The 27,597-nt window shown below is 29.3% G+C and overlaps 1 protein-coding gene and 1 long non-coding RNA gene across 2 annotated transcripts; one reads left to right on the top strand and one right to left on the bottom strand.

Annotated features, from left to right (window-relative positions):
- The first annotated feature begins 14,635 nt into the window (after nucleotides 1-14,635).
- Nucleotides 14,636-19,161, top strand: LOC126907071 (E3 ubiquitin-protein ligase RNF8-like). Its single transcript, XM_050688102.1, has 7 exons — nucleotides 14,636-14,823; nucleotides 14,964-15,030; nucleotides 15,484-15,600; nucleotides 15,797-15,866; nucleotides 16,698-16,795; nucleotides 18,773-18,971; nucleotides 19,026-19,161. The coding sequence occupies exons 3-7, from the start codon at nucleotides 15,505-15,507 to the stop codon at nucleotides 19,112-19,114; spliced, it is 552 nt and encodes a 183-aa protein (XP_050544059.1). The 5' UTR covers nucleotides 14,636-14,823; nucleotides 14,964-15,030; nucleotides 15,484-15,504; the 3' UTR covers nucleotides 19,115-19,161.
- Nucleotides 15,741-18,232, bottom strand: LOC126907075 (uncharacterized). The gene is made up of 3 exons (XR_007704410.1): nucleotides 18,051-18,232; nucleotides 15,909-15,983; nucleotides 15,741-15,850 (listed from the first exon to the last, which is right to left on the bottom strand). It is a non-coding gene; the product is annotated as an uncharacterized LOC126907075 (long non-coding RNA).
- Nucleotides 19,162-27,597: the final 8,436 nt, after the last annotated feature.

Below are 27,597 nucleotides of genomic sequence, written 5' to 3' on the forward strand. Positions count from 1 at the left end.
CTGTCTAAGCTATGCATGACCTTTGATCAAGTTAATGTTGTATTGCAAGGTATTATGTGCGATAACGTTAAACCGACCAAAGACTGGGTCGTTCTCCACGTGATAAATTTTGTCCATTATTGGTATCTTTTAGATCTATTGCAAAGATATTTGATATTTAAAAAAATAAAAAATAATTATTATTTCTTATTCGGGAAAGCACCTTTGCCACGAACTGATAATACTCCGACATTTACATACTCCGACATTTGACAAAGTAGTACTTGTTACGAACATCTCGTACTCCGACCATCTGATACCATAGGTTACCAAAATTACAACGGATTTCAATCCGACATTAAATTAAAAAAAATGAGACAGTAAAAATTCCGACATTATCGATAGTTTGATTATGCATCGAAAGTTATAATATATTTCGATTGTATTATTAGTAATAGGGCGTATAGATCGTATATGTTGCAACGTCAGGGTCACGTGGCTACAGAAACACTACATTATTAAATTAATTATATTATTGTTAATTATATTGTAAAATTTAAATTAAAATGTTCTATTCAATTAGCATTTATTTGCTACTATTTAATGCTACATTTAATTGCAAAATATTTTCATCAAATCAAAAAACTGTTAGTTAACTATTGTTTTAGTTGATCCACAAAGTTGTATCAAACCGTAACTTATTTTTTAACATCTAAGAGATCCATTTGAAAACTAATTTTTCTATAACAAATATGTGCTGTAAAAATTGTCATGTGCAATTTTATTAGTGATTAATTCCTAAGTGTATAATATTAAAAAATAATGACTAATATAAACATAAAATTGTTAATATTTGTACAATATAAAATTGGATGTTCTATGTCCAATTTGATAATATGGATAAGTGTCGTCGGGAAGAGTTAAAATAATATCTTATTATCCAATAATTTTTAAAAAAAGGTTAAAAAAGAAATTTCTTCCAAGTGTTCCTTATCATTTTTGGGGATGACTAGATTTTTTCCTGTGCTGCATTAGGATATCTAAGTATAAAATAACACAGTATATCCTACTTCAATACAGTAATTGTTGAACACATTTTTTTTATTCTTATTACTTTCAGGAAGTTTCTTCCAATAGGTTTTTGTTGACTCAGTAGATTATGATTAATTTTTCTTTCAGCAATTTTAATTGAAAATTAATTACTAAAATTATTTTTAACTTATATTAAAAAAATTAAAATAGTATTAAACTGTGTAAGTTTTGCTACAAGTTCTAATATGAGTTATGTTAAGAATTAGTAAGTTTTGGTTATATATAAGTAGAATTAATTTTTTCTTATTTAAAAATTCTATGTGCCATCTAAAAGTAAAAATATATTAACTCATAGTTAAACAATTTTAATTTTTTGACATGAGTTTATAAAACTTGAGATTATAAATAAATGTTAATTTATAAGTAAAACCATTATAATCTCCAGTGGTGCTCAAAGAAAAGTTAAAAATATTAAGGAGTAAAGTTCTTTTTCTTTAAAATCTAATATACATTTATTGAAATCAGTTTGATATTTCCTTGAAAAAAATATCTGAATAGCCTTTCCTTTTTTTAATAATAATTAAATTTTGTCAGTGGTCCAGCGAGAAAAAAAATCTTAAATTTAATGAGGGCCTTCTGAGCTAGTGCGACACTGCAAAAAGATTATTTTGCCAATGTTTTCATCTCGTTAGCTTAACGTGTATCCTGCAAATACAAATGTATTGTTCTATAAATACAAAATGAAGTTTTTTTAAAAATTTGAATTCATTTCTAAAAAATAAAAATTAATTTTCAAAATAAAATTACGTAATGTAATGTATTACGTTTTGTATAAATGTAATTTTATATATATATGTCCTATAAAAAAATTTGTACAGTTTCAATATTACATTATTATATTTGATTTCCATTTAATGAGAAAAAATGAATAATTGTTTGATTATCAATTATGATTATAAATTAAATTATTTAACTCTATAAGTATATTTGACAAAACTTCAAATAATCATAATGCAAATGAATACTAAAACAACTGGTCGTGATATTATGGATGAAGTACATAAAGAGTTTATAAATTTAAAAATCAATATTCAAAATATTGTTTCAATAACTACTGACGGTGCTCCAAATATGGTTGGTAAAAACAATGGATTTATAAAACTTTTTTCCAATGAAATTTCGCATCCTTTAATCAAATTTCACTGTATTATACACCAAGAAACGTTGTGTGCAAAAGATAGTATGAAATCGCTTCAAAAAGTAAAGGAAACTGTTATGAAAATTGTGAATTTCATAACATCTCGAGCATTAAACAACCGACAGTTTGCCAAATTATTAGAAGAGGTGGAATTGCAATACTCTGGCCTTCTTATGTATAATAGTGTTCGATGGTTGAGTCGCGGGCAAGTTCTTCATCGATTTATTGAATTACTGGCAGAAGTACGTTTATTTTTGTCGGACAAATCTCGAGATTATCCAGAGCTTACTGATTTAAATTGGTTGAATGATTTGATGTTTTTCACAGATTTTACTGCAATTTATAACGATTTAAATAAAAAACTCCAAGGCTGAGGTCAAACAGTTTTAACTATGTTTGATAATATTACAATTTTGGAAAAAAAAATTAAAGTTTTTTGTAAATATCTACAAAATGAAAACTTGAAACATTTCCCTTATTTGAAAAAACAATTTATAGATTCAAAACATTTTAAAGATCAGTTTGATATGAAATGAATAATAACAAAATGTGTAAAAATATTAAAGAATGCATACGAATTATTTTCAAGCAGATTTTCCCAATTTCGTCATCTAGATTCAACATTGCAATTTTTATTAAATTAACATACTATTAAATTTGAAGAACTTGAACTTAGTTTTTTTGAGTGGTTAAGTATTGAAAATTTAGAAATGGAGTTAATAGAATTTCAAGGAAGTAATATTTGGAGAAATAAATTTATTAATTTGAATAATGAGCTAGAAAATAATCATCATGAAATTGGTAGGAATTTTAAATCGGAAAATTTGATTCTTAATGAGTGGAAAAGTCTTCCAATCTATGAAAAAACTAGCTCTATCTTTATTGACAATGTTTGGATCTACTTATGCGTGTGAGCAGCTTTTTTCTTCAATGAATTTTATTAAGTCAACTGTAAGGAATCATCTTGGAACAGATTTAAGTGAAGCATGTGTTCAACTAAAATCAACCAAATACAGTCCAAGAATAATTATAAATACATGTATAACAATTTTATATTTTAACATTTTAACATTTCAATAGTTTTTATTTTTTATAAATTAAATTGTTTTATATACTTACGTGTTACTTATATTTTTGGTATCTAATATATTTAAATTGTTTGATAATGTAATATTTGACTTGTTTTTTATCATTCAAACCATGGATGTAGGAATTTTTAAGTATGAAAAAAGGTTATAATACTAGTTGACACGCAGAGAAAACAAAATCCAACCAAAATTTTTTTTTGACACGCTGGTACAAAAAGGTTCGTCATCCCTGGACTAGAGACTAGAGATGTATAGCTAGAGACTAGTTTTATAGCCAAAAAGGTAGCTACGAAAATTCATTGTGATGAATATAAACTAAGCTTAATTTCATCTACTTACAAGAACAGTTTCACAGAAATTAAGAATTGTGGTTATCTCACAAAACCAACTCCTGATGTTGAGATAATCTGTAATGTATATGAGAAAATATTTAAACAGTATACTAATCACATCCATTTAAAAATCCATACAAATTTTTAAATTAAAGTTAAAATTGAATTTTATAGAAATTATAACATATTTTCTAGTGATTTTCGAATATTTTAAACTATCGAATAGTATTCGATACTTTTTTAAAACTATCAAATAACTATTCGAACGGGCTACCGAATGGTTTTAAAAAATATTCGATTAGTTTTATCTAAAATTTTTATTAAGTATACTTAATTATAATAAGAAGATAATTAACGAATACTTATAAATAAATTATTATACAATTAATAATAGTAAAAATTAGTGATGGCCATTTTCAAATATTTTAAACTATCGTATAACTATTCAAATTGTGTTTATACAACCGAATAGTTTATTTTTAGCATTAACTATCGAATAGTTTTAAAAACTATTCGAATATTTTTTGAATGACTATCGAATAGTTCGAATAGTGGACAACTATCGAATAATTCGATAGTTTCTATTCGATATTTCCCATCACTAATATTTTCTAAAGTAACATGTGGAGATAATGCTTGGTTTGAAAATGACCACAAAACATGAAGAAAAATGTGTTAAACCTATGTGATAATTTTGTTACCTAATCAATTCATATTATCAGTTATATTAAAATTATATTCAGAGTTAGTTGTTGTTCGGCGACGCTCGGTGTGTGAGGTCGTTGAACGGTGGTTTTTTTTTTTGTGCAGAATATACGTTTAATTGTTAATAAAAGTTTGTGGTTAATTAATTTAAATTGTCGGAGATTAGTGGTATTTAACAAATGTAACAATGTTGAAGTATTTAGATGTTAGAATGTATCACGAAATTAAAATAAGAAATTAAGAACGCGTTAAAAAACGAGCAAAACTAACAAAGACTATTAATTTCAATTACAATTACGTTTTGTTACTGTTTTGCTATATATTTTATAAGTTTTGTACAGAATAATTGTTTTTAGTTTTACATTCGTATACATTGCACGATTTATAATAAAATTAATAAGAGGTATGCTCTATCATAGTCTGCATTTTCGTCGTAGACGCATATGTGCATTGCCTTGTGTTTTTGTGCATTCGTATATAATCGGTGAAATACGACCGCTACCGAAAGCGCTTTAAAATCGCGCGATTTTTAAATTGATAATTCTGATATAATATCAATGGTAGACATCATTTTTAAGTAATAACTATATTAATTACTTTAAGACAATGCATTGTAATATTATTTTATAATATATTTAATCGTGAATACTTATTTTAGATTCTATGTATTTTTTTTGTAACTTTTATATTTTAATGAAAAATTAGAATTGTATATCTTGTTCATTAAACGTGAGCTATATTAACTAGTGTACAAACTTGTTTTTTCATGTTCTACATTGAATTAACACTACTTTAACTTGCTAATAAAAGTTCTTATTATTTGCATGAAATTGTTGTATTTTATTCATTTTACTATGACATAACTTATACTAATTAATAATTACTAACCATTAAAAAATAAAAATTAAAATGTTATCATGTAATAATGCAAACAAATAGTCTCAATTTATTATCATCACAGTCTTCACTGGTAAAGCATCAATGTCCTACCAAGTTTATAAGATGTAGGTTAAAAACATTATAACTTTTATTAACTAAAAAAAAAAACCCCAGCACAGGGGGGTCGTANTATAGCTTTTATTAATTAAAAAAAAAACCCAACTCAGGGGGGTCGTAGCATAGTTGGATCAAATATAATGATATCTGACAGTGATTAAAATCACTATAAAAAAAAAAACGCTTCGATGCAAATCTTTAGATAGTGATAGTATCTTTAGATAGATAGTTTAATTTAAAAAAAATTGGTGGATTATTCCAAAAGCTCATGATCTGCTAGTTCCTTATTAATATCTTGATTAAGATAATATATGTCGAATGAAAAAGGGATTATTAAAAAATATTATTTCTCATAAAAAAAATGTGTTGATCCATACACTTTTCAATAAGTTATAGCATTATAAAGTTAAAAATGTAAAATACAAAATCGAGAATTTTCACACAAAAATAGCATTTGGTAGCCATTTTCACCGTGAAGATAAAATAAAGTCCGAAAATTTTTTTTTTCATGATAAAGTACATTACATTATCTTTAGTATAAGATATATATAAAAGTGTCAGACTTTCCGGAACACTTTCAAAATTTAAGTTGTAAAAGTACATTTTTTGTAAAAAAGTTGTTATATTGAATCCCCTCCTGTATGCAGATTTAGGGTCAGATTTATAAAAAAATATCCCAAATGATAGTTAAAGACATCATACATCCATAAAAAAAAGAATTATATTGATCCATACATCTTTCAGAAAGTTATAGCATTATAACCAGTTATTTATTTGTTTAACATTATTATTTTCTATAAGCTTTTATAAAATTGTTCTATTTTGTATTATCAGTACATAATTAACATGTGTTACCATAGTTTCGAATGTTTTTAATTTTAAACAAACACTTTCATTACTTTTAAGTCTACTTTAAAGTGTACCATAAATCTTAAAAGAGATAAAAAATATAATGAGCCTAAAAAGAAGTAACAGTTGTTCTGACATAACTGGTAATGCAACATTACAGTGTTTGGCTAGTGGCATTAACTTTCCTATTGGAGAGACTGAGGTAGATTTTTTCTTTAAGAAATAAAATCAATTTAAGTGTTAAGATGAACTTATTAAAAATACATATATTTTTATATGAAAATAATATCTATATTAACTTTAAGCCATCTTAACTTTGTTTTATATTTTACAATACACTTTATTTTTCTTTAAAATGGTTAAATTGATATATTATAACTCTTCAGTTTGTTATTGGACGTTCTCTTGCCTGTTCACTTGTAATTGCAGAAAAATCTATAGCACGACGACATTGTTTTATAAATAAATCCAATGGTCAATATCTTATTTCTCACAATGTAAGACTTAAAATTTTGATTGCATGTTTATATTAATTTAGCTATCAAAGAGAATAATTAATTCTAAGTTGATCAACAATATCTGTACTACAGGGAACAGATAATGAAACGTATGTAAATTGTGTGCAAATTCCTAATAACCAAAATGAATATCAAGTTTTAAATCATGGAGATGTTATATCCTTTGCAGATGGGAGTGGAAATATTAAATATCTGTACAGATTTGTTTTACAAACAAATACAGATAAAAAATTGAAGTAAGATTATTCTTAAGACATCATGTGTGTAAGTAATTTGTAGAATATGGATAAACAATACACTAAAATAGTCAAATCTATTATTCATTTTATTAAACGCCATCAAATAAATTGATTAATATAAACACTATATCTAAATCAAAATTATCTGAAAAATATTATTTTAATTAATTCTTTTAATATATGTCAGTTATTTTTATTATAAACTTTCTAATCGCTTAATATGATAATTACAAAGAGTATGAACAATATTTGTTTATAAAACTTTAAATATAGATTTTACATTTAATATTGTTAAAAAATGAAAATAATTATTCCTTTTAAATTTTAATTTTTAAACTATGACACGACTTAGTGTCGACGAAAGTCGTCCGTGCGCGTGTATGTATAAATACAGAAATCCACTTTTACCATGTTTAAAAATACACCGAAGGTGGAAATGTACTATTCGCGAGGTAGATAGTACCTATACAACCGGGTGGGAAAACCACTGCCGTCACCAGTGAACTGTGTGATTGAAATAACTTGGAGAAAAGTGAATGTAAAGGTAATCCAACTGTCTTATTTGAAAAATAAAAATTAAGTCAGCAACTGGTTTTCTTACCTTAATCCAATGTAAGGCCGGTTGAGATCCTTACCGGGGAGCCAGTTGACACGACTTATGTCGCAAAAATGTGGTCGACACTGATTTTGAGGATAGAGACCCGTTTATTAAATGAGCGACAACAGATTATTTTAACAAACCGAAAAGATAAACACAGTAATAATAATCTTCGCATAATATCGCGGCACTTTCGCTGGCGTCGACGACGCGATGTCCGGCGTGACACTTGGGCGACAACAGGTTAGCAGCGTTGTAGGCGGGTGAGGATCGGTTGGTCGACGTGTCGCTTTCACAACGGGAAGAAGACTCTCGCACTAGGGATGAGTAATTCACGAATGAATCGATTCAGTGAATCGATTCGACAACTAGATTTGATTGAATTGATTCAGCGTGGTAAAAAGAATCGGTTCATGGGTAACACTGATATTTTAGTATGTACTAAGCAGGGATGAGTAATTTACGAATGAATTGATTCCCCAGATGATTCGATTGAAGTGATTTAGTGTGGTAGAAGAATCAGTTAATGGGTAACACTGAAATTTAGCTTATCTCGCAATAAAAGCACACCTAAATACACCATGATCTACATTGTTATTGTTATAGCAAACAATTCTGATTTTCTAAATACCATTAGTTCGAACCAAAAAATGGATAAGCGAGAAAACATCAGACCACTCTTCTGACTAGGAATATTTTTAATGGAATTTAAAAAACAATGCATAATAAAAAATGTTATATCTGGCCCCCCCAAATTACCAACAAGCAACTGTTACTATTTACTATCAAAAAAAATAATGATCATAAAAATCGTTGTATAACTATTTGATCTTTTAGTGTCTAAACATTATCATGATAAAACATTTTTCTCTTAATTAAGTTCAATATGAATAATTATTGTTTGAATCACTGAATTGATTCAAAGAATCGATTCATTTAAATGATCTGATTCGAAAGAGTTGATTCATCTGATCGAATCAAATTTCCCATCACTATCTCCCATCATTTGCGACGGGTGGTCGTCGGCCGTGCGGCATTTGCTGGACTTTGCACCGTAGCGTATAACACGCGGTGTTGATCAGCCAAATACTCATAGTAAGGCGACGGCTGATAAAGGTGGCACGAGTCGCGGGGCATCGTGTATAACGTGTGGGTCGCCTGCTATATCTAGTGTTGGTAGATCTACATCGGGTAGCGTGTGTCGAGTACTCACTTTCCAACAAGCTGTAGTGCGTCGCCTAAGTGAATTGTACCTGCAGCGAAGTCCCAGGAGACTTCCTGTTCTGTTAGAAAGTCGTGTCCCAGGAGCACGTCACAGTACAGATTCTCTAAGATAACAGCCGTAAAAGTGATTGTCAGATCTGTGATGTTCGCGGTAAAAGTAGCGGTGCCGGCGGTGGGTGTCGTGTGGCCGTCTGCTAGTCTAACCGCGTGTGTGGGTCCTTTGTGCACAATTCAGTAATTATGGGCTATTGCCGGGGTGGTATATAACTTTTGCGCATGTGAGTCAAGTAATGCCGTCACAAAACCGTTGTAAAATTCAAGTTCCACAGTTGGAGTTGTAATTTTACGCGGGCGTGTTTGTTTAGCAAAACTCGGGTGGTTTACTGTTCGAACGGGGAGCGTCTAAACGGTTTGTCCGCCGGCGGTGTCAATCGCCATAAGCGGGTAGGCCGTCTCGGCTGGTATCCCCTCCCCCACGGTGACCAACATATGGTCACCTATGACTCGCGCTATTATCGTATAACGCGGAGACTTTTGTTTTTTCGACCGTATGATTAATTTTTTTAAAGGCCTTGAGGACCGCATTGTGTCCCTCACTGTGGGTGGGGGATCCGGTGAGTGAATTTAAAGGGGCTACAGCTTGTAGTGCGTTGTAAGCGAGGGGATGTAGTCGAGTTTGAGGGCCCGATGAATGGGGAGGTGAAATGGAAGGTCGTTAAAATTTCGTCATTTTGACTGAGAGGAGCGCGCTTGATTTCGTTATCGGTGACAAGCGAACTGGCCGTTCGCGCTGCGCGTTGTTAAATTGCAATTTGGATTTGAATGGGATTGTAATTGTGGGCCAGCTTAACTGGTCGGTGCTCTTTCAGTCATAGTGTACGTTATTGACCGTATTTCAATCGGATTAACCAAAAATTAAAAGTACAAGTGGTAGTTTGTTTTTTTTATTCGGAAATACGATACGTTCGCTTATAAACGTTAACAATGCTGACCGCTTGTATTATTATTGTTATTGCTAAGATAGTGTACTGATAAAGCACTATGACAGTGAATTGTGCCTGGGAATGTGATTGCAATGATGGTAATTGTAATCTTTATGATCGTGACGACACAATTAATAATACAAACGGTATTATGGGACCCGGTTGTCAAATGTAACTATCGCTGTGGTATGATAATGTGTATGATCACCCTACCTGCCTAGCGGTTTTATCGAAACAATTAAAGAGGCTTACACACTAGGCGTTTAATCGCGCGCGTACGCGTTTTGATGTGCATACTACAAGCGTATTGACGCGTTTTTACAAAGAAAATTAGCCCGCCAAAAGCTACAGTATAATCATAACAGCTTCGAAATTCCTCGTAGTAGCATTTGGTCTGATTATTTTTTTATTTTTTAAAGTATAAAATAAGTTAAAGTAAGTATGGATACATTAGATGATGTAGAAGTTGCATGCGTTGTATACGCCATGTATCTTCGCTGTACAAACAAACATAAAAAAACAAGTATTCGTAAACATTGGGTTCACCCCCTAAATTTAAAAAGACCTCGAGAAGGTCAATTTCAAGTTAATTTTAGCTTCGATGCGAAGCTAAGAAGGTATTGGTTTTACTATGTGTTTTTTTTTTTTTTCGTATGTCTGTTACCACTTTTTCTCAACTCTCACCAAACGGATTTCTTTTAACAATATGTCAAAAGATCACAAATCGTATCTTGTCGAAGACATTCCCCTCAAAAATTGAAAAAATTTTCCTCGTTACCCGTAAATGGGGAAAACCTCCATTTTTTTTACTTAAAATTGCTATAACTTTTATAAAAATAACCAAATCAATATAATTTTTTTTATATAGATGCATGATATCATTACCTTACATTTGGTATATTTTTTTTTAATTCTGCCCACAAGGAGGATTTAAAATGATAACTTTTTCACAAAAAATTTACTTTTACAGTTTACTTTTGAATATGTTCCGGAAAGTCTGACACTTTTATATATATCTTAAATTAAAGATAATGTAATGTACTTTATTATGGAAAAAAAAAATTTGACCACTGAACTTGTCTTCGTGGTGAAGATGGCTACCGAATGCTGTTTTTGTGTGAAAATTCTCGATTTTATATTTTACATTTTTTACTTCAAAATGCTATAACTTATTGAAAAGTGTATGGATCAACACATTTTTTTTATGAGAAATAATATTTTTTAATAATCCCTTTTTCATTCAGAATAATAATAAGGAAATAACAGATCATGTAGCTTTTGGAATAATCCACCAATTTTTTTAAAATTAAACACTATCTAAAGATTTGCATCGAAGCGTTTTTTTTTTATAGTGATTTTAATCACTGTCAGACTTCATTATACTTGATCCAACTATGTTACATCACCACTGTGCTGGGTTTTTTTAATTTTGAGGAGTTATCCCGAAGAATTCTTCAGGTACTACCATATGTCTATACGCTCGTGTGATGAATTGTTAAGTTGAGTTATTTACTGTATTTTAAAATTATTAGCTGTAACATAAAAAAAACATTCATTGATTTGAATAATGCAGGTTTATATTCAAGGGCGTCAATTTGAGGGAGGATTACCTCATATAATAATAATTACCCTGTGAAAATACAATTTTTTGAGGGGGGAAATCAACAATTTCTTTTGTACATTCCCTCAAGACTGAGTACTTAGTACATCACAACTAATACTGACATGTATTTGAAATGGTATTTTCATTAAATCCATTCTTTTATTTTAGGGTGTATTATTAGTTTTAAGCTTATACTTTACAATATAAATATTATATATGTATTATTTTTCTAAGGTATTCGTTTATTAAAACAATTTATAATAAGTATACCGCAAATACCCCCAAAAACACCACTGCGTGTACAATTGTGTAATAATAAAATTAAACTTTGTATGCTAGAAAGATTTTTAATTCATTACTTTACAAACATTAATTTAAATCAATAACATAATTCAACACTAGTTTGTTCAATTTTTAAGTTTTTTAGTTATTATCTTACACGTACAGCACAAAATATATTCAAAAATAATTTTTGTTAGTTTTATAAAAAAAAAACATTTTATTTTAATTTTACTACTAGACCTAAATATACAGAGTGGTTCATTAAGGATAAGACACTCGTTTACTCTGTAACTATTGAAAATTTTTAATTTTTGGTAAGGAAAATATTGTTTGATCCAAAAATCACTACAATAATATGTAGTAAAAACATGATATTTTTCATCCGTTCAAGGTTAAAAAACATTAACTTGAGTTTTTTTAAATGAGAACACATATTTTGAATTTTGAATTTAATAGCAAATGGCATTTGAATTATTAATATAACTTATTAGTTTATTAGATATGAACACTTAAAGTTTCAAATGTTTGAGTTAATATACATGTATAATACACAAGGGTTTACAAATACAGGTTGCTAATTGGTTTTTTATGACATCGACATTAGCAGGTACACAGAATTGTTATTATCAATGGTAGTAAGGCACATTGTTGTGAGTTTATAAATACACAAACTTACAATACAGAAAGTATATCTCTTGATAGTCATAATTGATAATGAACAATCCGTGACTGTGACAGCAATGTCATAAAAAACCAATTAGCTACCTGTATTTGTAAACCCTTGTGTATTATACATGTATATTAACTCAAAAATTTGAAACTTTAAGTGTTTATATCTAATAAACGAATAAAGTTATATTAAAAATTTATATGTCATTTACTATTAAATTAAAAACTCAAACATTTTATTAAATTCAAAATATGTGTTCTCATTTAAAAAAACTCAAGTTTATGTTTTTTAACCTTGAAGGGATGAAAAATATCATGTTTTTACTACATATTATTGTCGTGTTTTTTGAATCAAACAATATTTTTCTTACCAAAAATTTTAAATTTTCAATAGTTACTCAGTAAACGAGTGTCTTGTTCTTAATGAATCACCCTGTATATTAAATAACAAATTATATTTCTAGGACATTGAATTTTTAAAAAAAATTTAATTTTATATTTTTATTTTAAAGGAATTTACATTAAACCCAATTAATCAGGAAAAGTTTTTAAGACATTTAAAAAACTCAAAAATAATTTTACCAATATCATTTATGAAAGCAAAATTATTTACTTAAATATTTATATTCAAATTTATGTTTGTTAATTTGGTTCAAAATGCCAGTCTTTTTTACAATGATCCCTCGTGGACACCCGCAGGGGGGGCAAGAGGGAGCGTTTGCCCCTCCCTGAACTTTGGAAATACATTTTTAAAAATTACTACCAATCTGATTTAAATTTGAATAATCTGAAAATTTTATTTATAAAACAAAAAAATCTAATAAGATTTTTAGATGTATTTATTTTTATTGACTTAATGGGTTTTATCTTCATAAGCTGTTACATTATTGTTCATTTAGTAATGACTCATGAATATATATAATAATTATATATATATATATTGCAATTTTCAGTTAATAAACACTTTTTTAATGTTACTTTTTGGTATTTAATATTTTTTGCCCTCCCCCCTGATAAATTTCCTGCGGGCGCCCATGATCCCTATTCACAGTTATCCCACTGGACCATGTAGTTGAATAAAGAATTTCAAGTAGATTTTAAGTTAAAACTTTAAGTTTTTTGAGTTTGGCCGAAAATTAGATCTATAAACTCTAGTCTAGATCAATAACAAAAAATATTTTTTTCAAAAAAGATTTTAAATTATTTTGTTAAGTATTTTAAGTAATGTAATGGATGAAATAATTAAATAGAATCTCATATAATATTAAATTTACAAAAAAAATATGAATTATCTAAAATTTAAAGATTATATTAGTTGGATCAAAACTTCAAAAAGAGGATACTTGTATACAATTATCAATACCACCAGAAGAGCGACTTACAGTTACATTGAGGTAAAAAAAAATAAAGAAAATTGTAATGTAAATTTTATTACCAATTTTCAAATTAATATCTAGTAAATGAAGACCCTGTGTTTGGTGTTTGTAAGTGAAAATAGTTTGAATGAACCCTCACGTGCCCGGAAATCGCGGCATTTAATCGCCCCGTGTGAATGATAACATGCGATTTGTGTTATTTAATTTTAGCGATCGGTCGCGTCCGAACGCATGTTTTTAATCATAGTGTACATGGTTTAATTTAAATGCGAGTGTTATATATAAAGCGATTAATCGCCGCGTTTTTAAAAACAAGAACGCGCGCGATTAAACGCCTAGTGTGTAAGCCTCTTAAACGGTTGTGTTCGCGGCGTTGTGCGACTCAAAGTCGTCCGTGCGCGTGTATGTATAAATACAGAAATCCACTTTTACCATGTTTAAAAATACACCGAAGGTGGAAATGTACTATTCGCGAGGTAGATAGTACCTATACAACCGGGTGGGAAAACCACTGCCGTCACCAGTGAACTGTGTGATTGAAATAACTTGGAGAAAAGTGAATGTAAAGGTAATCCAACTGTCTTATTTGAAAAATAAAAATTAAGTCAGCAACTGGTTTTCTTACCTTAATCCAATGTAAGGCCGGTTGAGATCCTTACCGGGGAGCCAGTTGACACGACTTATGTCGCAAAAATGTGGTCGACACTGATTTTGAGGATAGAGACCCGTTTATTAAATGAGCGACAACAGATTATTTTAACAAACCGAAAAGATAAACACAGTAATAATAATCTTCGCATAATATCGCGGCACTTTCGCTGGCGTCGACGACGCGATGTCCGGCGTGACACTTGGGCGACAACAGGTTAGCAGCGTTGTAGGCGGGTGAGGATCGGTTGGTCGACGTTGTCGCTTTCACAACGGGAGGAAGACTCTCGCACCATTTGCGGCGGGTGGTCGTCGGCCGTGCGGCATTTGTTGGACTTTGCACCGTAGCGTATAACACGCGGTGTTGATCAGCCAAATACTCATAGTAAGGCGACGGCTGATAAAGGTGGCACGAGTCGCGGGGCATCGTGTATAACGAAGCGACGCGGGCCGTGTCAAATATGCTTTGCTCACAAAAAATATTTAAAAAAACTTGCATTCATGGTAAAATGCCTTTTTGCAAAATTCAAAATTATGCTTAAAATATTTCATTCATATATACCCTATTCTTTTAAAATTACTCTGCTTTTTGTGTTTAATTTTTATAAAGTTAGATGTTTAAATTAATTGTATTTATTTTTCAGACGAAATAATGAAGTAAATGGTGAAGAATATGAATCTAGTAAAAGTCAATCTGATGTTGACAATATTGTAAGTTTTAATTCTGTCGATGATCTTTTTTTTTACAATTCATTTCTTTAAATGAATACAAAAATTATATATTTATTTTTAATTTTTACTTATGATATGACCCTATTTGGGTACATATCTCATATGCCTGTTAACAATAACCCAACATTTTAATTAGTACATATCACATTAGAAAAAACTAATTAAAGTATAATGGGTTCAAATAATATTAATTAGATGTTAAACATTCATATGGTAGGTATCAACTGCTTGTTGCACTACATTTTCACAAACAGTTTTCTGTAAGAATGTGTATATTAACATTGTCAGCGGGTCCCTGTATATCTATCTATAATAAGCATGAATGCTGACCAAGCTGTTAAGAGTTATTAACTGAACCAAGATTTATGCACAAAATGTGACCGTATCACTAATTTAAATCCAATTTTTTAATTATTAGTTGACTTATTTCAGCTGAAAAGAGAAAAAGCATTAATGAAGCGTTTTCTAATTGCTAAATTAGATAAATTTAATAAAATAATTAATCAAGAATCAAAAAAAGTTAAAAAATTGAAAAAAACAGTTCTAAAAGTAAATATATTTTAAGTAAAAATAACTTAACCTCTGGTTAATACATATTATATTATTTTCACACAATAATAATTTTTTTATTAACATTTACTATAATTAAAAAAATATATATATATAATGTATTAGTTTTTAAATTAGTTCTAAAATCATGTTTTATTAACTTATATTTTTGTATTAAATCATATTTGTTCCGCAGCATAAACTCGTTAATAATGAATTAACAAAACAGAATTTAGATTACCAACATACTCTAAAAATACAACAAGGTGATTATATATGTTATTAACTTAATTTATTTAATTTTATACCTGTTAAAGCAAAGTCGCATGAAATTCTTAGTATATAACATGAAATATATTGTGTCTTAATCTGGACTTATTTACCTGTATAAAATATATAAGTGAATAACCTATGAACTCCATTTATTTATTTTTTGGATGGAGTTCACGTAATGGGGTATAAATTAATTTTGGGCTTATATATTACTATTGTATTAAATTAAACATTAGAAACATTGGTAACAATATCATGTCCATATGGTCATTGATTATTAAGTAATTATCAAAAGCAGTTACATATAAACATACATTTTTGTTTATAAAACATTACATTTTTTTATATTATAACAATTATAATTCAAATCTTTAAGAAAAATATAATTTATAATGCATTATCATGTATGGTCTTAATTGATTTTTATAAATATTTTAGAAACATCTTCATCACGTTTTAAAAATAAATAAATCTTATTCTTTCTATTAAATATNCGTTTTAAAAATAAATAAATCTTATTCCTTTTATTAAATATTTTGATAAGAAAAAATATTAATTAAAAAATAAAACACCTATGGATTTAAGACATTTTTGAAAAAATTAATTTATCTTATATTTCCTAAACTTTCAATTGTATTAAGGCTAATGTTAAATTACATTAAAAAGAGGTATTTATCAAATTATTATCATTTGTAATTCTATTTTCTAGATAAAATTTTTAAGTTAAACTTTGTTAAGTCATTTAATAGCTTCAACATACTTTAATTATTATCTTTTTTTTTTTTTTGAGAAGTTAATTTTTTTGTTTGAATTTTTTTTTCTAGATCAAATATCAAAAATTGAAGAAACAATCAAAGAAAAGGTTAATAGTGTTTTAGAAAGTGATTTTCAATGTTCAATTTGTAATGAATTAATGGTTAAGGTATTATTTTTACATTTAAATCCATTAATAGTGTAAATATAACACGTCATCATGTTAAAAGTTTTTAGCAAATTTATTATGTTACTTTGATTAAAAAATGCATTAGGGAATACCTTTTAATCAATTTTAAGATTGTTAAATAATATAAAGTGATAGTAGAGGTCTGAAAACTTTTTGAACTTTATAGTTCTAGAATTATAAATAAAATTTCTGAAAAGTAAAGCTAAAATATTTTAATTAAAAAAATAATTTCTGATGAAATTTTTTTTTTATTAGTTAAAAAAGTAAATAAATGTGTTTAAAAATCAATTGTAAAATTCATATAGTAAAATCTAGTAAAGTAATTTAAAATGCTTTTCTTTAGGTAAATGTTTTTATATTATTATTTTGAACTAACAATTAATATGATTGCTAAACATAGGAAGACACAAATTTTCAATTTAAAAGAAAATTTGCTTAATANACATAAGAAGACACAAATTTTCATTTTAAAATAAAATTTGCTTAATCTTCTAAGATAAAAACGATTTTACAATTACTTCATTTACTTACATTTACATTACTTTACCATGATGTGTCACATTTTAAAGTAAATTTGTTTGTTTATGAAAATAAAATGCAATTTAGGTAAAATGAAAAATATTACTATGTCATTGTCTATATATTATTATTTTATAAGTTAGTAACTTTTTTTGTCCAAAATTTAAATAAGTTTTTAAATTTTGTTTTTGATTAATTAGCTTCTAAGAGACTGAAAAAAAAATCACATACTTCATAATTATACCAGTAAAATTATTTTATTTTAGAACTTGGGTTTGAAGTTTAAATAAAACATATTTTATCTCAAAATTGTAATAATACAAAAATAAGCAAAAATGTTGTTGTTTGGGGTATTTTATTTTTTAATGTTGGATATTTGGGGATTTGGTCAATTCAGGAGCAACGAGGTTCTATCGGGGTTGTAGAGTCCGAGGGTTTAGAATAGTAAAGACAAGTAGATATAAAAAGATTTGTATTAAGTTCCTCTCATAGAGGTATTAAAAATGACCTAACTGGTAAGTACCTGAAATAATACACTGAGGCAACGAAGAGGCGGTGGCCATCTCACAAATACCATGTAATGTGATTATGTATAAGGTACGAACTAGTCAGTAACAATTAATAAAGTTTAAATATAAATATGTGATCTATTGCTTTATCATTCTTTACTTAGATTATTAATTCTAAATAATTGGGTTAATAAAAATTTACTTACTTCTTTTATATATCTTACGTTCAGATTTATATTTTTCTTTTTTAATAAATAAATAAAGTATTGATGCAAAAATAATTGTACTTGATATCGCTTTAAAATGTACCGACGACAACACGGGGTCGCGGCTAGTTTGATCAAAATAAATCAGTTAGAAGAATTCTGAATTCCTTATTGAATTCAGATCTTCAATAAGAAGAGAGAACTGAAGGTCTCTTAGAAAATCAGCACCTATTATATGATTTTTAATTACCCCCATCATGGATTGTTGCCGTCAGCGCTTTAAGTGATTTTCAGTTTATTGTATAAAATTTGAACATAACAAGATAATTATTTTAAGATAAGATGCATAGTATACAATAATCAATTTAACATGTATATACATATGTAATAGCTAGAGTACAAATGTGTATATGTTATGACAGATAAATAAATTATTTGTTTTTATACAATTGGTATTAAATATTGATATATTAAATATAATTATATTATTAATTAAATATTAAATATTGATAAATGTAAGATGCGTAATGCAAAGCATTGTGCATATTACGACAAAATGTTAGTTCAAGAAAACTTGAATTTTACGCATCCATAAATTAGATTAAAAAAATGATTTTGAATATTTCATTATCATTGGGAAATAAATAAAATTTAATCATAAATTGTGAAAATGAATATTTTATATAAAATTTAATGTGTAAATTTGTTTTTTTTTTTTTTAGGCGTGTACAATTAATTGCAGCCATACATTTTGTGAAATTTGTTTAAATACTTGGTTGAGAGAAAGTAATGTGTGTCCTCTTTGTCGAACTTCAGTTCAAACCACAACTCTTTGTCTATCTATGGATAACTTTATTACTAATATTTGTAATCTTCTTGGGAATGCAATAAAAGAACATCGGGAAAAAGTACAACAAGAAAGTAAGTATATTTGAACATTTATTAACTTGTATTTATTGTTATAACTATTTTTAGAATTGACAGTTAATGTCTCACGAGTAGAGTATCCACAACGAATGGCTAGGAGAGGTCGTAGAAGGTTGGGTATACGTCGAATTATATAACCTGCACATGTTCAATGAGAAATAGTGCAAAGAATTCATGAAGTAAATTTATTATTATTATTATTATGCGTATAATCTTCACCAAATCGTTTCCACTGGCACCAACACCGCCAGCGACGACGTTTCCTCCGAACGGTCCAGCATCGCCAACATCAATGTCCACCGCGCGAACAATTTCAACCTACACGGTGCCAACTTCTATTGTTACAATTCAGGATAACTCGGGTATGGAACCTGACGTGTTGTGTACGCGATACTTACAACGTATACATACATATATACGCGTTGTAAGAAATATTTAAAAAAAGTGAACGAATTAATACCGTCACATTCCGTAACCGTTACTTAATGAAATTAATTATACAAATTTATTAAGTCGGCCTCATTATGTTGCTCCGTGACATTGACCTTAAAGGGTAAAGCAAGATCATCGAAGACAATTGTAGCAATTACTGTTAACTATTATAATTATTATTTACAGACGGTACGGCGTTCCGGTTGAGCACCCTGCGCACAGTACAGTAGTCGCTGGGCAGAAAATGCCGGTAACACAAAAACGCATTGCGGACGTTTACGTCCGACGGATTACGTCACAGTAAACTGTAGCCAGGAATCGGCCCTTTGGGTATACCTCGGAAACCTACGAACGCAAATGTCCATCAGACTGAAGGAGACGTCGAATCGAAAACAATTAATTAACGTGTACATACTTGTGTAAACTGACACCGTCGGCGACGGTGGTGAAGCACAAAACACACCGGTTTACCATGTTTAGAAAAAATAAAAAAATAAATTCTGTGATCAAAAACCGGGTATGATTATAAAAAAAAAAGAAAAACTATAAATTATATATGAATTATTATTATTCTATTTATATATGAACTATATATAAATTATATATTTATATAAAAAACTTATGGTAATAATCACTTTTTATAAATCGAGATCAGATGAAACGATGGCAATGTGTCAATTGATTGTGATCAACAGGTTGATTACATAACGCGAGCGCATTGATGCGAATAATATCGATAGAACGACCGAAACCCGGTCGTGGTCCGAAACACGGACGATAGAAAGTCGCACGGTTCAAAGTCCAACTTATGCGCGTGACGAAAAACTCCAGTGGCCGTGTTACCGTGAATTTTGGGTCGCGCGCAAAAAAATTGATTTGCGGTGGTTAGGCATTCGCGTTTTACGTTTAAAAAAAAAAAAAATGAAACAGATTTTAGTACGATGTAAATCGTACGTGGACCCCGGTGAGTGTCTTAGGGTCCGGAAGTACAGCAAAATAAATAAATAGCGCTTTTTAATCGCGCGACAAAAAAAGTCAACAAAAATCGGCGGCCGGAAAAAATGTGCTGCCGAAAGTAGGCAAAATTCTTTCAAAAAACGGAGGACCTCAACTGCGCATCCGCTCATAACACCGTCGATGTTTCATGGTCCACTCTCTGGTTACTACCAAAACTGTCGTGGACTCAAATCAAAACTACCTCGTTTTAATTGTAACGTTTCTTCTTTAGATTGTTTATTCATTGTACTCACTGAAACTTGGCTTACTACTCAATTTTCTAATTCTGAACTGGGTCTTTTTAACTATAATATTTTTAGATATGACAGATGTATGTTTACTAGTAATTGTAATCGTGGTGGTGGAGTCCTCATTGGCATTCGCAAAGGTATTCCCTCCTACCCCATCCTAGTTGAACAACTGAATGTTGAACACGTCTTTGTTCGTCCTACTGTTGGTACCTTGAACTATATTATTGGTGAGGTCTACATGCCTCCCCTTTCTCCCCCTAATACTTATGAATCACATATAAATGCCGTTGAATCTTTGATAATAAAGTATCCTGATCACACTTTTATTATCTGTGGTGACTACAATCTCCCTGAGATCTCTTGGGACAACGATAGTAATGGATTATCTTATTCTTATTCCTCATCACCTCGCGCGCCATGTGTGCCTGAATCATTCGCAACAAGTGGGTTTTTCCAAGCCAATGACATACGTAATGCCTCTAATAATATTTTGGATCTAATCTTTAGCTCTAATAAGCAGTTAAGTGTTGAAAAATCTTGTGATCCACTTGTGCCTATTGACGCATATCACTGTTATAATTCAAATAACAAAAATTAATAAAATAAAAATGAGAGTAAAATTATAAGTGATAGGGTTTTGGGTTTTTGTGTATAGTGAGAACCTGATGTTGTGGTTCTGTCGAGGTCGTATGGTTCAAGGATTTAGAACGACAAAGACAAGTAGATATAAAAATATATGTTAAGTTCCTCTTATAGAGGTATAATAAACTTTTGTCTGATTAAGCATATTAAGCATATCACGACATCACCCTGCACTAAATCTAATTTTAAACACCAATTTCTGTTTTCCTAGATTCGATCGTAGCCATCTGTTCTATAATTTCAAGAGAGCTAATTACAATAGTACTTGGCAATTTATCTCTTCTTACGACTGGTATAACACATTTCTCCCCCACAATGCTAACAGCGCTACTAATATATTTTATGATGCTCTGCATAAATCTATCCTTGATTTTGTTTCTCAATGTAAATTTTATGAACCCACTTATCCTCCTTGGTTTAGTGTTAAGCTCAAAATAATACTGCGTCAAAAAAGGGTAGCTCATGCTAAGTTTAAGTCCTCTTCCAACATGTCATGCTATAAAGAATTTTCATTTCTTCGTCCCAAATTTAAATATACTTCTAAAAAATGCTATCGTGAACACATTAGTAATGCTGAAAAACTACTCAAAGATAAACCGTATGAATTTTGGAAATATGTTAATAGCAAGCGATCATCTTGCAATATACCTAAAATTTTGTCCTACAACGACGTGTGCTCTTCTGATGAGCTTACGTCTGCAAATCTATTTTCTGACTTCTTTTCTTCGGTTTACAGTGCTAAGAAAAATAATGTCTTAATTGACCAACTTGATATTCCCACCTTTGACCTTTCTAGCAACGAATACTTCAGTGTTGATGATGTTTACCACAAATTATCAAACTTACGAGGTGTTTGTTTTGTGGGTCCAGATGGCTTATCTGGTACATTTTTATATGAACTAAGGGAGTTATTGGCATATCCTCTATGGATCTTATTTAGGCGTTCATTAGACGAAGGATCATTCCCTTCTATGCTTAAACTTAGTTCCATTACACCGGTATTCAAGACGGGCTCCCCTAGTCTTATTTCAAATTACCGCCCTATAGCTATACAGTCCCATATATCAAAAATATTTTAATTGCTTATACTTAATGGAATTCAAAGACCTATTAATAACATTTTAACGAAAGAACAGCATGGCTTTCGCCCGGGTCGCTCATCTTCCACCTGTAATCTTGTGTTCCCCAACTATATTTTTAATGCTTTCCAAAATCAATTACAAGTAGATATTATATACAATGATTTCAGTAAAGCATTTGACTCTGTGGATCATACGATTCTTATTACTGTTCTTAGACAATATGGTTTTGGTGAACCACTACTATCTTGGATTAGTTCCTATATTTGTGACCGATATCAATGGGTAAAAGTATTCGGCGTTAAGTCTAATGTATTTTTAGCGCCTTCTGGTGTCCCCCAGGGAGGTCACTTGTCCCCTATTCTATTTTCCTTATTCTTAAACTGTGTGCATAAAGTTTTACACCATTGTCATTTTCTTTGTTTGCCGACGACATCAAACTATTTATGCGTGTAAGCTCGACTGATGACTGTTTGAAATTATAGGATGACCTTCATAGATTTTCTAAATGGTCTAACTCAATGGGATTGTCACTTAATTTAACCAAATGCAAGGTCTTTACGTATCACAGAACAAAACATCCTATTATGTTTCACTATAGTATTACTGCAGTAAACATCTCGAGTGAGTTAAACTCTATTACAGATCTAGGCTTTAAGTTTAGTTATAATCTTGATCCTACGCTTCATATTGATTATGTTTGCTGTAAAGCTTTTAAAGCGTTAGGTTTTATTATGCGCTTGGCCAAAGATTTGAAGCAAGGACTTTCACTTAAAGTGCTATTCTTTTCTATTGTCAGACTTATTCTAGAATATGGTAGTGTAGTGTGGGATCCTTATACTGCCTTGGGCTCGCTACAGCTTGAACGAGTTCAGCGAAAGTTCCTACGCTTTGTCAACTACTCGCTCAACATACTCTGTCCAAATCACGATTATGCCCCTGTCTCGTATTTGCTTGGACTATCGTCATTAGCTGAACGTAGGCGCAATGCTGGAATTAATTTCCTAACTGGTTTATTGGATGGTAATATTGATTCGCAGAGCCTGTTGTCCCTCATATGTTTCAGAGTACCTCAGCGCGCAACAAGAAATAATGCTCCATTTGTTGCCTAACTAATTATGCAAAAAATTAACCACTTAGGCGTCTTATAAATAATGCCAATGTTGACCCTTATTTTTCATTTTAATTTTTGTATTTTTCTTTATGTTTAATAATTAAATTCATTTTCATTTTGTATTTAATCTTTACGTTTAATAATTAATTTACATATTTTTAGTATGTATCTTTCTATGTTACAATAATCTAATTTATGTACTTGTATTATTTGTAAAAAGGGCTTCTGCCCGTGAAATTATAAAAATAAAAATAAAATAAAAGATCATCATTGTTAATACGAGTAAAGCATTTCATTAACTGACTTTATTATAACATAATATAAGCAACAACGCCATCTAATGGCTCAATGTCACATCCCCACTGTGCTGGAGATTTTTTTCATAATACTGTAATTAACACGATAAAAGTAATTAGTTTAAATTGTCACTTTCAATTATTTTAGATGTAAAATAGTATATAAGTCGTGGGAGGTTCTATACCCGTTAAAATATTCGTACCCCCTATAAATGAATTGATTTTTTTGGGAAGAGAACGAAATAAAGTAATGTGGTAAAGAAGCTTATAATAATCCAAGACTATAAAATAAGTGCCACTGACAAATTTTATTAGCTACGCCTATGTATAAACTTAACTTAAATTCAGATCTGTGCTGACCAGGAGTTATGACATGAGAAAAAAACAAAATTCATTGTCAAATATTAATTTATTTTGGTACCCAATTGGCTCGATACAATTTTTTTTATACCTATAACTAGCGGTATTATATTTAAAGTTGCACCTCTACCACCAGCACCCACGAGTCACCACTGATAATCGCTATTATAATTAGTTTCATTTTTACTTTCTACTACGACCTTTAAAATAGCAATATGTGTATTGAGTTTTATTTTATTATATTTAATTTGACAATTATTTATACCAATGACTAGTGATATTTATTTAAAGTCGCATCCCCATCACCAGCACCTACGAGCCGTCACTGTATAAGTAATTACATAGTTTATTTATAATCTTAGAATACGTTAATGTAAATCAATTAATGCTTGTATAATGTACATTCTCATTTAAGTTAACTAAAATAATTAGACAAGTTAGATATAAATTGAAATTACATGTTATAATTTAATGTAAACTTTTCCATAAATTATATTCATTTTCATTTCTTTAATAAATATTTATTATTGTAATTAAAAATAAAATATCCAAACACCAATTATCTGTTGGAATATTTTACATCATTTTATAAATAATGGGACATTTCCTATATTTTCTTCTGTTGTTGTTTACTTATTTTGTAATAGCATTATTGATTAATTGTAAATAAATTTAATCTGTTATGGACTTTTTTAAATTTTATTTATTAACATAATATGTTAATATATCACTTTTTATTTTATTAAATTATAATAAAATAATACATTAAGTATAAATACATTAAAAAATAAAATAAGAACTTTAGCCTTTATAAAATTGTTTTTAATTAACTAAAAACTTTTGTAAATAGATAATTTAGTTAAAAACATTTACATTTTTTTGGTATATAAAATAAAAATTTATGAAAAAACAGTATTTTTCTTAAATATACATAATTGTTAAAATTTCAATGAATATACGGTCTCAATTATATATATTTATCTGATTTCATGTTGAGTCATGGACATGCAACAAAAATCCACTAACTGTAATTAATAATCATTTAGCTGTAATTTTAGATTACATTAAAAGAATATTATAATTTCTAAGATGAGCTGAGAAAATGATTAATTTTATTGTGATGTGTTCATTATTATTATTTTATTTTTGTGCCTGTCGCCATTTTTTTAGCTCTCACTAAGCCGATTTTTCAATCATACGCCAAAAGATCACAAAACATAACCAGTTGAGTAATTATTCTGAAAAATTGAAAAAAATTTTCTTGTTTCCATTTAAAATTGATCATACTCAATCAATAATATACTGGAATAATAAATTAAAAACTACACAATATATTGGCGACAAATTGATTGATTATTTTTAATTTGATTGATTTGAGATAATAAATAAATTTTCTCTTACTACCTGGCTTCATTGATTTCAGTATTAATATTGAAGTCAATCGAGGTAGGTAATAAGAGCGACAAATTTAAAATACTAACTTAAAGTGTCATAAATGTACAGTACAGTTAATATTGCATTAAAGAACGCAACTCAGAGGCCAAATGGTAAGATAGAAAACTTTTATTAGTCCATTAAGTGCCATAGCGACTTCCCTCTAGGAGGAGTTTTTCTTAACCATTTATACTCCGGAACAGGTGGTTAGTCCGTCGCCGGAGAGTAGGATGGCAACTTCAATTACTGAACTGATCTCTCGTTCGGCAAATGAAGTCGCCCGTGATCCAGTTTCGAACCTGAGGCAGTACACGTCAAGTATTGCTACGTTACCGACTCGGTCACACCGTCCTCGTTTTGTTTAAATGGAAAAAAAAATACCGTCAAAAACTTAATAAACTTAGTACTTATATATTTTATTATTATTCTAATCTTAACTTATTATATGTTAAAATTTTTGATGTAATAGGTAGTTATGCAATACAAAAATATCCATAATAAAGTGTTATATTATTTAAAATACCAAGCACAGAGCGTTCGTTTAAGAATACACAGTAAGAAATAAAGTGTCACGCAGTATATCAGAAACTTTGAATTTAGGAGTGTCTTTAGTAAATCATCCGTTTTTGATGAATGATAAAGCTGGTTGAGGGAGTCACGCCAAATATTATAATTTTTTTTCTCTAAAATGACTACAATAATTTATTGTAGTTTTGGCTGTAACTTTGTTTATATTACTCAAAATTGTTTGAACGTAGTAGAGCGTTCACTTTTGCGTAAAATTTCCTAAAAGATTGTAAAATTTTCAAGTTGTATAATTCTATTATAAATTAGGTTTTCTCAATAACTTTTTTTTAAAATTTCCTTGCTTGGTGTAATTATACTCGACTCGTCCTGCGTCATGTTGCCTAAACAATCTATTTAAGGTTATTTTTATACTAAGCGCCAACCTGACCGGTTAAAATCGCCTACTTTTGTAGACGATTTTTATTGAAAATAAAGATAACTAACATATTTTTGGTTGCTAAATTCAAATTTGACATTACTTTTTCAATATTCCTTTTTTTAGGGGGGTAACAGAGAGGATTATATCAATTTTTAATGTAATATATATAAATATGTATTATTGAGGTCATTGAATTCAAATTTGGTATTATGTTTTCAATATAGAACTTCCTTCTTTTCATAGGGGTCACATATTGTTCTAGAAAGTTATTTTTAAGGGAACGAAGTTATTTATTCATAAAATAAAATAATTTTGTTGTCGCTTGAAAAATCTAATTCAATTAAAAAGTTTTAAAATGCAACTTGGCGTTAATATTAATGCTAAGAGGTATTTTGAAGAATTTAAAAAATTTATAAGAGAATTTTGTACATTTTTGAATGGCAACACTGATTAAATATTCCATGGAACAAGTAATTTGTGAAACAAAAGATATATTAACTATTAATCACTATTAAAAGTAACGGGGATATGCGAGTCACTAATGTCTTTGTTATTATACAAATATGTCATGTTATTCAAAAATTGACAATTTTCTCATCTTTAGTTTTAAATAATATATTTTAGGAATTAAACACATTCATTAAATAAGATGGGGAAAGCACCTTTGCCACGAACTGATAATGCTCCGACATTTGACAAAGTAGTACTTGTTACGAACATCTCGTACTCCGACCATCTGATACCATAGGTTACCAAAATTACAACGGATTTCAATCCGACATTAAATTAAAAAAAAAAACGGTAGCACAGTGGGGTCGAGGCACAGTGTGGACGAGGCATAGATGGGACAAGTATAGATGATATCTGACAGTGATTAAAATCACTATCATAAGAAACGCTTCGATGCAAATCTGTAGATAGTGTTTCCTTTAGAGAAATTGGTGAAATATTTTAAAAGCAACATGAACTCTTATTTCTTTAATTATATCCTGATTAGTAGTTCTTTGATTTTAAAATATAATATATGAATAAATACTAATTATAGTTTTTAAATTTAGTATGAAATTGTG

Source organism: Daktulosphaira vitifoliae, unplaced genomic scaffold (assembly GCF_025091365.1).
Source record: "Daktulosphaira vitifoliae isolate Bord-2020 unplaced genomic scaffold, ASM2509136v1 Scaffold_5, whole genome shotgun sequence".
Lineage (NCBI taxonomy): Eukaryota > Metazoa > Arthropoda > Insecta > Hemiptera > Phylloxeridae > Daktulosphaira > Daktulosphaira vitifoliae.